The 15,126-nt window shown below is 42.9% G+C and overlaps 1 protein-coding gene across 2 annotated transcripts in view; it reads right to left on the bottom strand.

Moving 5' to 3' along the window:
* Window positions 1–15,126, bottom strand: part of LOC130115973 (gastrula zinc finger protein XlCGF57.1-like) — a 53,380-nt gene that overhangs the window by 3,992 nt on the left and 34,262 nt on the right. Inside the window, exon 1 of one of the 2 annotated variants that reach the window (XM_056283871.1) lies at window positions 11,729–11,974. The exons of the other annotated variant lie outside the window; for it this stretch is intronic. Within the exon in view, the coding sequence (XP_056139846.1) occupies window positions 11,729–11,882 (154 nt within the window). The 5' untranslated portion in view covers window positions 11,883–11,974. Of the gene's footprint in view, window positions 1–11,728; window positions 11,975–15,126 lie in introns of those variants that run through there. 2 annotated transcript variants of the gene reach the window in all.

The following is a 15,126-nucleotide window of genomic DNA, read 5'->3' as shown; positions in this document are numbered from 1 at the left end:
GGAGCAAAATTGAGATGGCTTGGACATGTGTGGAGGAGAGATGCTGGCTATATAGATGTAAAACACAGGAAGAAACGGAAATGAATGATCCCTTGTGGCGACCCCTAACGGGAGCAGCCGACAGCGGTAGTAATTTATTTTCACTCAGAGTTTTGTGGATGCCTAATGAGACGCACCATTTTGATAAAATATATGTAGTATTTTTACTATTTAAATCAAATTTTCAGGGGCTTTCAGTAAAATATTTCAAAATGTCATGCAATGATAGAAGAGGAGATTAAGAGTTGGCAACCACAAACACTATTAACTAAGCAACTAGGCAGCCATACCAACATGTACGCTGGCTCTGCCGAATGGCGGAAGCTAAGCAGGTATGGGCTTGGCTAGTACTGCGATGGGAGATCTTCCGGGAAAACTGAGTTGCTGCTGGAAGTAGTGTTGGTGGGCCAGTAGGGAGCAGTCTTCCCTAGGGTCCTAAATAAATAAATAGACCAACAAAAAATCCCAATGCCCCAGTGTAGTGACAGGGACACGTTGCTTTAGGAGCTGTCATCCTTTGGATGAGATGCTAAAACCAAGGTCCTGACTCACTGTGGTCATTAAAGATCCCATGGCACTTATCACAGAGCAGAGTAGGGGGTCCTCCGGTGTATAAATGTAATCCATTATTCTGAAAAGCCATGAATCAGTCATCACCAATGGAACCACGATCATCATGTAGCCTAGATGTGGCGCTATCTCTATTGTCACGCGAGTGCGGACAGTGAAAATCCATTCCTGGTTTTATTATCTGCACTACACACCGTTCTCACGTTGCAGCGCTTTACTCTGATATAGTTTAGAAACTATTTTATGGGCGTCCGGGTAGCTTGGTGGTCTATTCCGTTGCCTACCAATACGGGGATTGGCGGTTCGAGTCCCCGTGTTGCCTCCGGCTTGGTCGGGCGTCCCCGCATACGCAGTTGGCCGTGTCTTGCGGGTGGGATCCCGGATGTGCTGTGTCCTTGTTGCTGCACTAGCGCCTCCTCTGGTCGGTCGGGACGCTTGTTTGGGGGCGGAGGGGGGGGGGGACTGGGGGGGGAATAGCGTGATCCTCCCGCTACGTCCCCCTAGTGAAACTCCTCACTGTCATATGAAAAGAAGCAGGCTGGCGACGCCACATGTATCGGAGGAAGCATGTGGTAGTCTGCAGCCCTCCCCAGATTGGCAGAGGGGGTGGAGTAGCGACCAGTCAGAAGAAAAGGCAAAGGAGAGGATGAAAGAGAAAGGCCCTTACCACGGACACAGCTAAATGCCGCAAAAAACGCGGCAACATATTGGGCGGCGTGGCTCAGGAGGTAGAGCGGATCATCTAGAAATCGGAAGGTAGCAGGTTCGATCCTCGGCTCCTGCGGAGAGCGTGTCAAAGTGTCCTTGAGCAAGACACTGAACCCCTAACTGCTTCTGATGAGCAGAGGTTGGTGAGACAAAGTGGACGATCAATCAGAAAAATATATCAAACAGGGCACTGCTAACTGCAGCAACTGTGGAGGCAGTCATGCGGCCAGGAGAGACAAATGCCCAGCTTTTGGTCAACAGTGCAACGCCTGTAAAAAATGGAATCACTTTAAAAGATGTTGTACATCTGTACAACAGGGCCACAACAAGGTAAAATTCAGGAGAGCTGTTCACCAGATTGAACATGACCAAGCTGATAATATTGCTGATGATACATTCTATGTTGATGGCCTAACACTGCAAAAGACTGTTGATTCACCTGATGTACACATGCCAGATCTTCCCTGGTCCACTGTAGCAACAGACATCTTTGAGTGGCATAATCAGCTGTACCTAGTTTTGGTAGACTCATATTCAGGCTGGTATGAGATTGATCTGCTCCATGATGCTACATCGGCAACAGTCATCACCAAACTCAAAAGACATTTCTCAGTTCATGGGACATCACACACACACATAACTGACAATGGTAGACAGTTCACAAGTCAGCGCTTTAAGGACTTGGCTACACATTGGGACTTCACTCCTGTCACGAGCAGCCCAGAGTATCCTCAATCTAATGGTTTAGCTGAGAGGGCTGTTCGCAGTGCAAAACAGCTCATGGAAAGTCTCATAGAAATGGAAGTGATGTCTTTCTCAATCTGTTAAATCTCAGAAATGTACCACGTGACACAAAACTTGGATCCCCTGCACAAAGACTGATGTCAAGGCAAACACGCACCACTTTGCCAGTCTCAAGAAAGCTGATTGAACCAGAGGTGTACAAGCCACTGGAGGTAAAGGCTCAGCTTCTTAACAAAAGACTGACACAGAAGTTGTACTATGACAGAACGAGCTGACCTCTTCAACCATTGATGGAAGGACAAGTTATCAGATTGCAGACCCCTCAAGGCTACAATCAAACAGGCATGGTAAAGGAGATCTGCAAGGAGCCCAGATCCTATCTCATTCACTCAGAAGGAAGGCTGTACAGGAGAAATAGGCGCCACATTCTGCCGGTTGTCGAGCCTGCTCCAGCACAGCACTACCCAGACGACAGTGAATGTCAGGACAGTGGACATGAACTTAACAACCAGCACACTCCGACAAAAGTGTCACACAACATGCTGGTCACTGAACAGTCACGTATGAAAACACCTACAGCTGTGCTACCTGCTAAGGCAACTGGAAGTCTGTACACAACATGCTATGGTCGTGTCAGCAAGCCAAATCCTAAGTATAAAGATTGAGTCAATTTGTCAGCTCAAAATTTTGAAGGTTATGTCATTTAAGTTAATTCTCTGATTTGCTAAGAGCTGACATTGAGGTCTTTGGGTTTCGTTTCAGGTATCTTCACATATAAAAGACCTAATTTTGTGTTAAAGTATAACTATATGCTTTGCTAAGACAACTATTTTCATATTATTCATTAAGGGCAAATTGTTTTCTTTGTATTTGATAATTCTCACTCTGTGATTATTGAACAGTTGTTTAATGTACACTACCGTTCAAAAGTTTGGGATCACATTGAAATGTCCATATTTTTGAAGGAAAAGCACTGTACTTTTCAATGAAGATAACTTTAAACTAGTCTTAACTTTAAAGAAATACACTCTATACATTGCTAATGTGGTAAATGACTATTCTAGCTGCAAATGTCTGGTTTTTGGTGCAATATCTACATAGGTGTATAGAGGCCCATTTCAAGCAACTATCACTCCAGTGTTCTAATGGTACAATGTGTTTGCTCATTGGCTCAGAAGGCTAATTGATGATTAGAAAACCCTTGTGCAATCATGTTCACACATCTGAAAACAGTTTAGCTCGTTACAGAAGCTACAAAACTGACCTTCCTTTGAGCAGATTGAGTTTCTGGAGCATCACATTTGTGGGGTCAATTAAACGCTCAAAATGGCCAGAAAAAGAGAACTTTTATCTGAAACTCGACAGTCTATTCTTGTTCTTAGAAATGAAGGCTATTCCATGCGAGAAATTGCTAAGAAATTGAAGATTTCCTACACCGGTGTGTACTACTCCCTTCAGAGGACAGCACAAACAGGCTCTAACCAGAGTAGAAAAAGAAGTGGGAGGCCGCATTGCACAACTGAGCAAGAAGATAAGTACATTAGAGTCTCTAGTTTGAGAAACAGACGCCTCACAGGTCCCCAACTGGCATCTTCATTAAATAGTACCCGCAAAACACCAGTGTCAACATCTACAGTGAAGAGGCGGCTGCGGGATTCTGGGCTTCAAGGCAGAGTGGCAAAGAAAAAGCCATATCTGAGACTGACCAATAAAAGAAAAAGATTAAGATGGGCAAGAGAACACAGACATTGGACAGAGGAAGACTGGAAAAAAGTGTTGTGGACGGATGAATCCAAGTTTGAGGTGTTTGGATCACAAAGAAGAACGTTTGTGAGACGCAGAACAAATGAAAAGATGCTGGAAGAATGCCTGACGCCATCTGTTAAGCATGGTGGAGGTAATGTGATGGTCTGGGGTTGCTTTGGTGCTGGTAAGGTGGGAGATTTGTACAGGGTAAAAGGGATTCTGAATAAGGAAGGCTATCACTCCATTTTGCAACGCCATGCCATACCCAGTGGACAGCGCTTGATTGGAGCCAATTTCATCCTACAACAGGACAATGACCCTAAACACACCTCCAAATTGTGCAAGAACTATTTAGAGCAGAAGCAGGCAGCTGGTATTCTATCGGTAATGGAGTGGCCAGCGCAGTCACCAGATCTGAACCCCATTGAGCTGTTGTGGGAGCAGCTTGACCGTATGGTACGCAAGAAGTGCCCATCCAACCAATCCAACTTGTGGGAGCTGCTTCTGGAAGCGTGGGGTGCAATTTCTCCAGATTACCTCAACAAATTAACAGCTAGAATGCCAAAGGTCTGCAATGCTGTAATTGCTGCAAATGGAGGATTCTTTGACGAAAGCAAAGTTTGATGTAAAAAAAATCTTATTTCAAATACAAATCATTATTTCTAACCTTGTCAATGTCTTGACTCTATTTTCTATTCATTTCACAACATATGGTGGTGAATAAGTGTGACTTTTCATGGAAAACACAAAATTGTTTGGGTGATCCCAAACTTTTGAACGGTAGTGTATGTTATTTGAAGGTTTGTTCAATATATGTTATTCAGCAAGTATTGATAATTGACAACATGGTTTTGTTATGGTATGAGCAAGAACTAAGAAAGGGGGATGTAGATCAGTCACTGTGTTATTGCTGATGTTTATTGAGCCACTGCAGACACTGTACTGAGGAACACTCAGTTATACAGGTTACCGGGTGGGGGCCCGCGTGGCGATAGTGCTGGATGCCAGCTATCTGTATGTTGTCTTATTGCATCCTCGTCGTGTTGGTTAATAAACCAGGTTATGAGTACTAACCCTGCATCATTCATGAGAACACAAAACAGCTAGCTTGAGTAAATTGCAATTTGTTCAGGAAAAAAAACCCATCTTCCTCGGGCGTGAGATCTCTAAAAATAAAATAAAAATAAAAAGGGTAAAACATTGAGCTCAAAAGTAGTGGAAACCATCCTCAAAATTAGAAAACCTTGTGCTGAGAAACAAGTTGATGTCATTTTTGAGGACAACAGGCTACCGTAGACAGTGGATCTGTGATTACATGTGATTACACGTGGATGTGTGAATCTTGTGTGTGTGTGGCATATTTTTCCTCAAAACTAGACAGTGTGGCACTGGGCCTGCCTCTCTGTGTGAGAGCAGCAGCAGCAGCAGAAAGAGCCATAGTTGCATCACGGGATATAGTTGGGTATCAAAAAGTCACACTAGTACCTCATTCGGTGGCCTCTATTCTGCTAGAGCAGAAAACAGCCCACTTGTGTCCAGCGTGCTGGTTGAGGTACAACAACATCCTCTTATCATTGCCCAATGTCGAAGTCAAACGCTGTACAGCTCTAAATCCTGCCACCCTGCTCCCTACTGCTGACGATGGGGAACCTCATGATTGTATGGCTGTGATAGCGCAAGTATGCAGCCCGAAAGTGGATTTAAAGGAAACACCTCTCACCAACTCTGACTATGTGTGGTACTTTGATGGATCTGCTAGAAAAAAATCAAAACACAGGGCAAAATGAAGTTGGATATGCAGTAGTAGATGATCATGACGCCATTGAAAGTGCACGCCTCCCACATCATTTGTCTGCGCAAGCAGCAGTACTGATTGCATTAATAGTCCAGAGGCTTAGCGCACTTTTTTAGGCGAATCGTTACGGAGCGAACAAAAGCGCCAAACTTTGCACGAGGCTTCCTTAGGACCAGCTAAAGGATATTAGCCTAGGAGACCCACACATATATTTGAAATATCCATACAAAACACAAAAGTTGTTTTTTATATAAAAAAATATTTTTCTTTAGTCATAAAAAGAACATCGGTGGTAACTTGTTCTTTTTTTGTCCACCTAAGAAGATGAATCTGATTTTAATTTGTCCACTGACTATCAAACTTCCCCAGTGATGTGTAAAATAGAGTACCAAGACACCTGGTACCTGTACACCCTCCATAAAGCCCTGCACAGTATAGGCAGAATTAAAAAAAAAGAAGAAAAAGTATCCTATGTTTATGCAAAGAGTTTTCTCTCTTCATTTTGGTTTGAGATTTAAGCATCAAGTTGTTCACATTCACAACTACAGTGTCACTATACATTTACAACAAACAGATGGCGCTAAATAAAATAAGCCTAACTGTAAAAATTAGTTTTTCCCTGATGCCAGAACTCAGAACCCAGAAGATTAGCATGCATGCTCTCAGCATGCAGTAGAGCCTCACGCAGAGCTGCAATCAAACAAGTGTACATAATTCAGGTAAATAACATACTAGTAATTCATTAACAATGAGCTTTATGTAGCTAAACAGAGCATAGGGAAAGTGGATTAGCTAGGCTACTTACATTAGACAGCAAATGTTAGCACAGAGGTCTGTGTTTTTGCAGCTAGCAACTAGCCAGGTTAATGTTAGCTAGCTAGCTAGATAATGTTAGCTAGTCTAATCTAGAATAAAATTAATTGTTGGACACCCACCAAAAAAAACATTTAATATAGCTCTGATATGATATATAAGGACTGTACATGTGCCATGATTGCATTATCTTGGTTAATTTGTTCCATTATTTGTGTGACAGTCTGTGAGGCCTCAAGATGAAAGTGAACTTAGCCAGAAAGCCAGAACTCAGAATGCTCATAATGCAGTAGAGCCTCACACAGAGCTGCAACCCAACAAGTGTACATAATTCAGGTAAATAACACAATAGTAATTCACTAACAATGAGTTATTTGTTGCTAAACAGAGTGAAAGCTAAGTTGATTGCATTTTCTTGATTAATTTGTTCCATTTTTTTGTGACAGTTTGTGAGCCATGGAACTGAACTGGGATCGCTGTATCATTTGCCAGAAGGACACTGCTGAACCCTTGAGATGTCCCTTGAGAGGCCCTGGGACAAGTGATGATAATAAAATAGATGCCTACAGTTCATTTCTGACTAATGTAGAGCAATTCCGTGCCATTGATGCTCTTCCAACTGAACTCTATTTTGGGGATGGTCAAACTGCAAGCAATTTTGCATCACATTCTGCTTCATGGAACAAATCTTGTCACCTGAAATTCAACAATTTTAAGCTGGCAAAACAGAAGAGACTGCACAATCCTGGTGACTCTGAAGGGAAAAAACAAATTAAGTGCCAAAGACTAGAAATTCAAAAATGCTTCTTCTGTGAGAGTGGCACAGATCAAGGTGCTCTCCATGAAGTGTCAACATTTGATTCTGATAAGAAGATCCGAACCATGATCACTGAACTAAATGACACTAAGCTTATGACCAGGATAGTTGGAGGAGATTTAATGGCAATGGAGGCAAAATACCATTTGCCATGCCTGACCAAGTTTAGAAATCGCCACTGAAGTCTCACTCGGAAGTCATCTCCAGAAAACACTGATGAAAAAATTAATGAGTCTCGAGCTTTCATAGAACTGATCAACTAAAGTGAGAAATCTGTGGACTCTGGAGTTCTTCTCTTCAAGCTGTCTGAGATCCATTCTCTGTATGTGAGTCGCCTTGAGGAGCTGGGGATCAAGAAACTAGTCAACAAGACCAGGCTCAAGGATAATTTACTTGAACACTTGCCAGAGGCACAAGCACAGTGTGATGGGAAGAACACACTTCTAATTTTCAAGGAAGGAATAGAAAATATGTTAAAGGAAGCTCTAAACAAGCGTAATTTTGATGAAGATGCTCTTATTCTGGCAAAAGCAGCAAAGATTATCAGAAACGACATAATCAACCATTCAGGCTTCCAATTCACTGGCTCCTTCCCCGAAAAATGTCAGGAAAACGCACTACCTTCAAGTCTCAAGTCTCTTGTCTCCATGGTGCTGAATGGTTCCAACATAAAACATCAAGACAAATGTGACTCTCAGGCTTGCCTCACCATTAGACAGTACATCGTGTACCATACAAAGAAAAGGGCATCTTGCACTGGAGCAAGGAGCAAAAACTGTTCTTGTGCGTACTGTGGAAACTGATGTTATAGTGATCCTTGCAGGCGTCTTCCATGATTTAGTGGTGCTTCAACCCTTGACTGACATCTGGGTGGCTTTTGGCATGGGCAAAAAATACCGATTTTACCACATCAACGACATCTGCAAAAGCCTGGGGGAGCCCAGATCTCGAGCTCTGCCTATGTTTCATGCGTATTCAGGTTGTGACACATCTGCATTCAATGGAAAAGGTAAGAAGTCAGCTTGGCGGTCCTGGCAAGTCTATGATGATGCAACAGAAACATTTGTCTATCTGGCAAAGCATCCCTTCCAGCAACTAGATGTTGACTGCGAGCAGTTCCAGAGGCTTGAAAGACTGACTGTAATCCTGTATGACAAATCCAGTCCTTTGAGCTCCATCAACCATAAAAGAAAGGAACTCTTCTGTCAAGAGAATCGGTCAATGGAGAAACTACCTCCCACTCAAGATGCCCCACTGCAGCATATGAAACGGGTAGTGTATCAAGCAGGAATCTGGGCACCCAGCACACAACCCCAGCAAGTGATTCCCTCTCCACAGGACTACGGATGGACCAAGGAATCGGTGGGTGCCAGTTTGGTTGACCATTCCAGAGGTCTCCAGAGCATGCAGAGAGCTGATCAACTGCTCTTGTAAAGGGGACTGTAGCACCTGCAAATGCAGCAATGCAAATTTAGTAATGCACAACACTACAGCAAGTTTTCACATTATGATGCATGTTTATTTGAATTTATCATTGCATTAAAGGTATTATTGATTATACTTAATGTTCTGGGTCTTTAATAATGTTAAAGAAGTCAACTTTATCAGATTTGGATGTAATTTGGTCATTTTATGATGCATATAGGCTGGATTTTACTAGGCAAATTTTCACATATTTCATGATATTGATAGTCTTGCAATTTACTATTTTAAATAGATATTTGCTGGGGGCTTGTAGGCTAAAATTCAATAACTGACCCTAAGGAAACATCATGCAAAAAATGGCGCTTTTGTCCGCTCCGTAACGATCATGTCACTAAGCCACTGGACTACTGCAAACTAGCGGAAGGAAAATCATTGACTGTGTATACTGACAGCAGATACGCATTTGGAGTTGTACATGATTTTGGCACACTATGCAAATTGCGGGGGTTCTTAACATCTACAGGCAAGCCCATATCACATGGGCCTTTAATTGATGAACTATTAACTGCCATTACACTCCCCACGGCCGTTTCTGTCTGCAAATGTGTGGCTCACACTACTGAAAATGACCAAGTATCACCAGGTAATGTTCAAGCGGATGCAGTCGCTAAATCAGCAGGACAACAGGAGAATGTATTGCAGATGCCACAACAGACTGACACTCCTGTAGCCACTTTAACAGATTTGGTAATGGCACAAACCCGTGCTGGTAAGACAGAGAGAACAGCCCGGAAAAAGCTGGATGTATATATGTAAACGACATAAGGCAGTCTAAGGACGGACGTCCTTGCCTGCCTAAGTGTTTGTTTCCTTTTATGCAAATTGGCACATGGAGAGGACCATGTGTCAAAAGGGGGGATGGTGGACGCAGTAAACAAACACTGGTTTACGAGAGGCTTCACAAATTGTTCCCAAAATTTTTGTTCAAAATATTTAATTTGTTTGAAAAACAATGCTGCAAGAGGACAAACCACACAAGCCTCGAGCCACCCTCCCCCTGACCAACCGTTTGATCACCTGCAGATGGATTTCATTCAATTAACACCATGTGAGGGAAATAAATATTGTTTTGTGATTGCTGATATGTTTTCTAAGTGGGTTGAAGTTTTCCCTACAGGAAAAGCAGATGCCTCCATGGTAGCAAAGGTGCTCGTAAGAGAGATTATTCCCAGATGGGGAATACCATGGAAGAGCAGCAGTGATAACGGAACTCACTTTGTAAATAGTGCTGTTAAACAACTTTCAACATTTTTGGGTATTAATCTGAGGCAACATTGTGCCTATCACCCACAAAGCGGTGGAGCAGTGGAGAGAGAAAATGGGACGATTAAAATAATCTGCTCAGATGTTGTGATGAGACGGGACTCACGTGGATAAAAGCACAACCGTTAGTGCTGATGGCTATGAGAGCGAGAGGGAGGGCCACAACAGGTCTGTCACCTTTTGAAATCCTCACAGGCAGACCCATGAACACTGGAATAACCCTTCCCCCGCAAAGGCGGGTTCTCAGCTCAGACCTCATGGAGGATGTAACGCTTAACTACTGTGTGCAACTAAACATAGAATACCCACAGATTGTGGGTATTCTTCTGTTTTTGGTCATTGTTTTCATCATTACTTGTATGATTGGTGTGATCCGTAAATATTGTATTAAGACTGTACTTAATGCTGTGCACGTTCAACATTTTCCTGATCCCTGGGTTCCATCACATGATTCTAATGATAATGAAAAATTTTAGCAAGTGTCTACAGTCACTTCATTTAATAGTTTCCCCAAGATCCTTTTCTTTATTTGGAGTTATTGGTTTCTTTTCCTTTCCTTATGTTAATGCTTAGTTAATTTGTAACCAACCTAAATGTGTGTTATGAATATATCTCTCATTTATTGTTTCATCATTTAGTCATTGTTTGACGTTTCTGGGGACTATGTTGTGTTTTTAGATGGATTTTGAGCATTCACGTAAGTTTTTCCCAAATGTCAACACTGGGTTTTTCTTGTGATGTATCTGCTCAGATTAGTGCTGGTAACCTCTTGAATCTTTTACTCATTTCTAGTCAAGAGTGAAGTGAGATGTTTGGTTCAAGAGGACATGGGATGACTGACTTCTGTCTGACTGCTGAGTTTATATGGAGTGTTTTTGGTGTAAATCTGATGCATTTCAGCTGACTTACAACTAACAGACAGGCCTCACATTCATTCTGTGTGAGGTAAGATGTTCCCCAGGATGTATAACCATTGTTGTTTTCTTTGATGGTTTATTTAGGCGATTTGTTGTTGATTAAAAGTAATCAAAAGGGAGGATTGTGAGGGCAATTCATATTTGATGTTTGCTTACTTTTAATCTTTCACCATGACCTTGCATTGCTTAGATGGATGCTTGAAGTCCATTTGTAGTAGAACAAAGGTGGTCTTATAAAGTGTCTTCTCCGGGTTCACAAATAAGGGCCTATTGTTAATTGTTGACTGGATGGGAGACTCACTGAGTGTAGCAAGTCTGTACGCAGTAAATTGGAGAAATGGTCTTGGTGGATGAGAGCTGGAAGACATGAGATAAGGAGGGGAAGAACAGACATCTGTCCTATAAGAGAGACTGTACTGTATTGATCGGCGCGCATTCAGGCACGTGGGCTTGGATGAGCCTGTTCATCAACATATCTTAAAATCGTGTGACAATACTCTCGGAGATTTTTGTCTCGTTCCTCATTTCTGTCAGGGTGGAATTCAATATTTGCCACGACAGTTAGCCTACAAAATTAATGGTCTGGTGTCTTGATGCATGATCAATAATCCAGGTAAGAAAATCAAAGAAGGTTGAATCAGTTTATCTGATTCAGCAGGTTCAGCGGTCTGGTGGTTTTGCTCACGGTGGCCTGGGATGGAGTCAAATTCCCGGCCTGAATTATTGTTTCAGCTCGCCCCGCTAACAAAGATCAATTTAGAAAACACTGTGCTAACTAAATGATCCTGGTGAAATTAACTTAAATAGTTTAGCCAGTTTATTCGTACAAACCTGATTTGTATATCCGTACTTCAGGCTTATAAATGGCGTCCAGTAGTTTCTTCTGACGAGAATTTTCCTCCTTTAGACGTAAGATTTCAGCCTCATAATCTGCGATCCTTCTTTCAAACTTCAAACGTATTTCAGTGATGGGCTGATCCATCATTGATCTCAGCGGTTAAACAAACACATCTTCAGACGACGACAAATTCTCTCCCGAACTCCCGATTTTGTGGACGTTCTTGTTTTTGTTCTTCCTCCCCCTCCTCCTTCCTACTCTTCTTCTGCCTCTTCTTTAGTTTATTAGCGGCTGGCAAATAACGATTTGGCGCATTGCCGCCACCAGCTGGAATGGAGAGTGGATCAGAACGTCTACTTAAAAAGAAACACGTCTTCTCAGTTAAACTATACTTAGCACAAAAAGTAAGGAAATTTGTGTTTGGTACATTATTTCTTTGTTGTAACAATGCTTCTTGGCAATAAATCGTACACCGTTGGGAAGCCTGTTTAGTTCCCTTTTAAATGGTGCCAAATTTATAAGGAACATGCATTTGTGGGATGAACAGCAGAGCTGAGTATGTGGGTTACACCCATGACAAATTTGCCAAATCTTCTCTGCCAATGCCAAACAGCTTATTTTGCTGTTGCTGTTGACTCTTGGTTTGAGCTTCTAGTACCCCAGGTGCTGACAATCAGGTGCCTGACATAACATTTATTGCCAAGAAGCATTGTTATAACAAAGAAATAATATACCAAACACAAATTTCCTTACTTTTTGTGCTAAGTTTAATTATTTTACAGATTTCTGGGAGGGACTAAAGGCCTCAGCAGTGGCTGCACACCTTCTTCAGAAACTCCTACAGCACCCTGCAATGTCCTTGCTGCATCTACAATACTGTCAGTTCTCTCAGATTATCTTTCTACTCCAGCAGTACAGTTAATTGCTATTGCCAAAAAGGCCATTTGGTCCTTGCAAAATCAAAACTCAGCATGCTTTTTGACTAACTTGTTCGCCTGAGCATCTTGTTTCACATCATGCTCATTGTTTCTCTCCATTCATTTCGCAGCTTCATCATACAACAACCCCTTTTTTTGCGCTAATCTTATTCACTTTCTCTTCCTTAATTGCCTTTTTGCACTGTGCCGACCCTGTATAATTATTTCCATTTCAGTACAGGCACTTTTCTTGCACTTTCTCCACCTCACTATTTTCCCACATTGCAGTTGTCCTTCCCACATCTCCCACACCTTCTGACTCCCATTACATACGGCAGCAACACGTCCATATTCTTGACAACAAAAACATCTGAGAGGAGCTCTCTCATAAGGCCTAACCCTGTAACTCACATAATCAAGTTACACTCTTTCCAGCAATTCCTTTCAAAGACCAAACACACAGAATTACTGCCTTCCTTCTTCCTTTCTTGGACTCTAGTTATTTACTTCTATTGCCACTCACACCTGCTACTACTACTACTACTTTCGGCTGCTCCCGTTAGGGGTCGCCACAGCGAATCATTCGTTTCCATTTCTTCCTGTCTTCTGCGTCTTCCTCTGTCACACCAGCCACCTGCATGTCTTCCCTCACCATATCCATAAACCTCCTCTTTGGCCTTCCTCCTCTCCTCTTCCCTGGCAGCTCCATATTCAGCATCCTTCTCCCAATATACTCAGCATCTCTTCTCCACACATGTCCAAGCCATCTCAATCTTGCCCCTCTTGCTTTGTCTCCAAACCGTCCAACCTGTGCCGTCCCTCTAATATAATCGTTCCTAATCCTGTCCTTCTTCGTTACTCCCAGTGAAAATCTTATCATCTTCAACTCTGCCACCTCCAGCTCCACCTCCTGTCTTTTCGTCAGTGCCACTGTCTCCAAACCATATAACATAGCTGGTCTCACAACCATCTTGTAAACTTTCCCTTTAACTCTTGCTGGTACCCTTCTGTCGCAAATCACTCCTGACACACTTCTCCACCCTGCCTGCACTCTCTTTTTCACCTCTCTACTGCACTCCCCGTTACTTTGGACAGTTGACCCCAAGTATTTAAACTCAAATGCCTTTGTCACCGCCACTCCTTGCATCCTGACCATTCCACTGTCCTCTCTCTCATTCACGCATAGGTATTCCGTCTTGCTCCTACAGATTTTCATTCCTCTTCTCTCCAGTGCATACCTCCACATCTCCAGGCTCTCCTCAACTTGCACCCTACTCTCGCTACAGATCACAATGTCATCCGCGAACATCATCGTCCACGGAGACTCCTGCCTGATCTTGTCCGTCAACCTGTCCATCACCATTGCAAACAAGAAAGGGCTCAGAGCCGATCCTTGATGTAATCCCACCTCCACCTTGAACCCATCTGTCATTCCAACCGCACACCTCACCATTGTCACACTTCCCTCATACGTATCCTGCACCACTCCTACATACTTCTCTGCAACTCCTGACTTCCTCATACAATACCACACCTCCTCTCTCGGCACCCTGTCGTATGCTTTCTCTAAGTCTACAAAGACACAATGAAACTCTTTCTGGCCTTCTCTATACTTCTCAATCAACATTCTCAAAGCAAACATTGCATCTGTGGTGCTCTTTCGTCGCATGAACCCATACTGCTGCTCGCTGATCATCACCTCTCCTCTTAACCTAGCTTCTGTTACTCTTTCCCAAATCTTCATGCTGTGGCTGATCAACTTTATACCTCTGTAGTTGTTACAGTTCTGCACATCGCCCTTGTTCTTGAAAATCAGTACCAGTATGCTTCTTCTCCACTCCTCAGGCATCCTCTCACTTTCCAGGATTGTGTTAAACAATCTAGTTAAAAACTCCACTGCCATCTCTCCTAAACATCTCCATGCCTCCACAGGTATGTCATCAGGACCAACTGCCTTTCCACTCTTCATCCTCTTCATAGCTGCCCTCACTTCCTCCTTGCTAATCCGCTGAACTTCCTGATTCACTATCCCTACATCATCCAACCTTCTCTCTCTCTCTCTCTCTCTCTCTCTCTCTCTCTCTCTCTCTCTCTCTCTCTCTCTCATTTTCTTCATTCATCAGCCCCTCAAAGTATTCCTTCCAACTTCTTAGCACACTCTCCTCGCTTGTCAGCACATTTCCATCTCTATCCTTGATCGCCCTAACTTGCTGCACATCCTTTGCAGCTTGGTCCCTCTGTCTAGCCAATCGGTACAAGTCCTTTTCTCCTTCCTTAGTGTCTAACCTGTCATACAACTCACCATACGCCTTTTCCTTTGCCTTTGCCACCTCTCTCTTTGCTTTACGCTGCATCTCCTTGTACTCCTGTCTACTTTCTTCATCTCTCTTACTATCCCACTTCTTCTTTGCCAACCTTTTCCTCTGTATAATTTGCTGTACTTCCTCATTCCACCACCAAGTCTCCTTGTCTTC

The sequence above is a fragment of the Lampris incognitus genome, chromosome 7, assembly GCF_029633865.1.
Source record: "Lampris incognitus isolate fLamInc1 chromosome 7, fLamInc1.hap2, whole genome shotgun sequence".
Lineage (NCBI taxonomy): Eukaryota > Metazoa > Chordata > Actinopteri > Lampriformes > Lampridae > Lampris > Lampris incognitus.
This window is presented reverse-complemented; position numbering and strand designations above follow the sequence as displayed.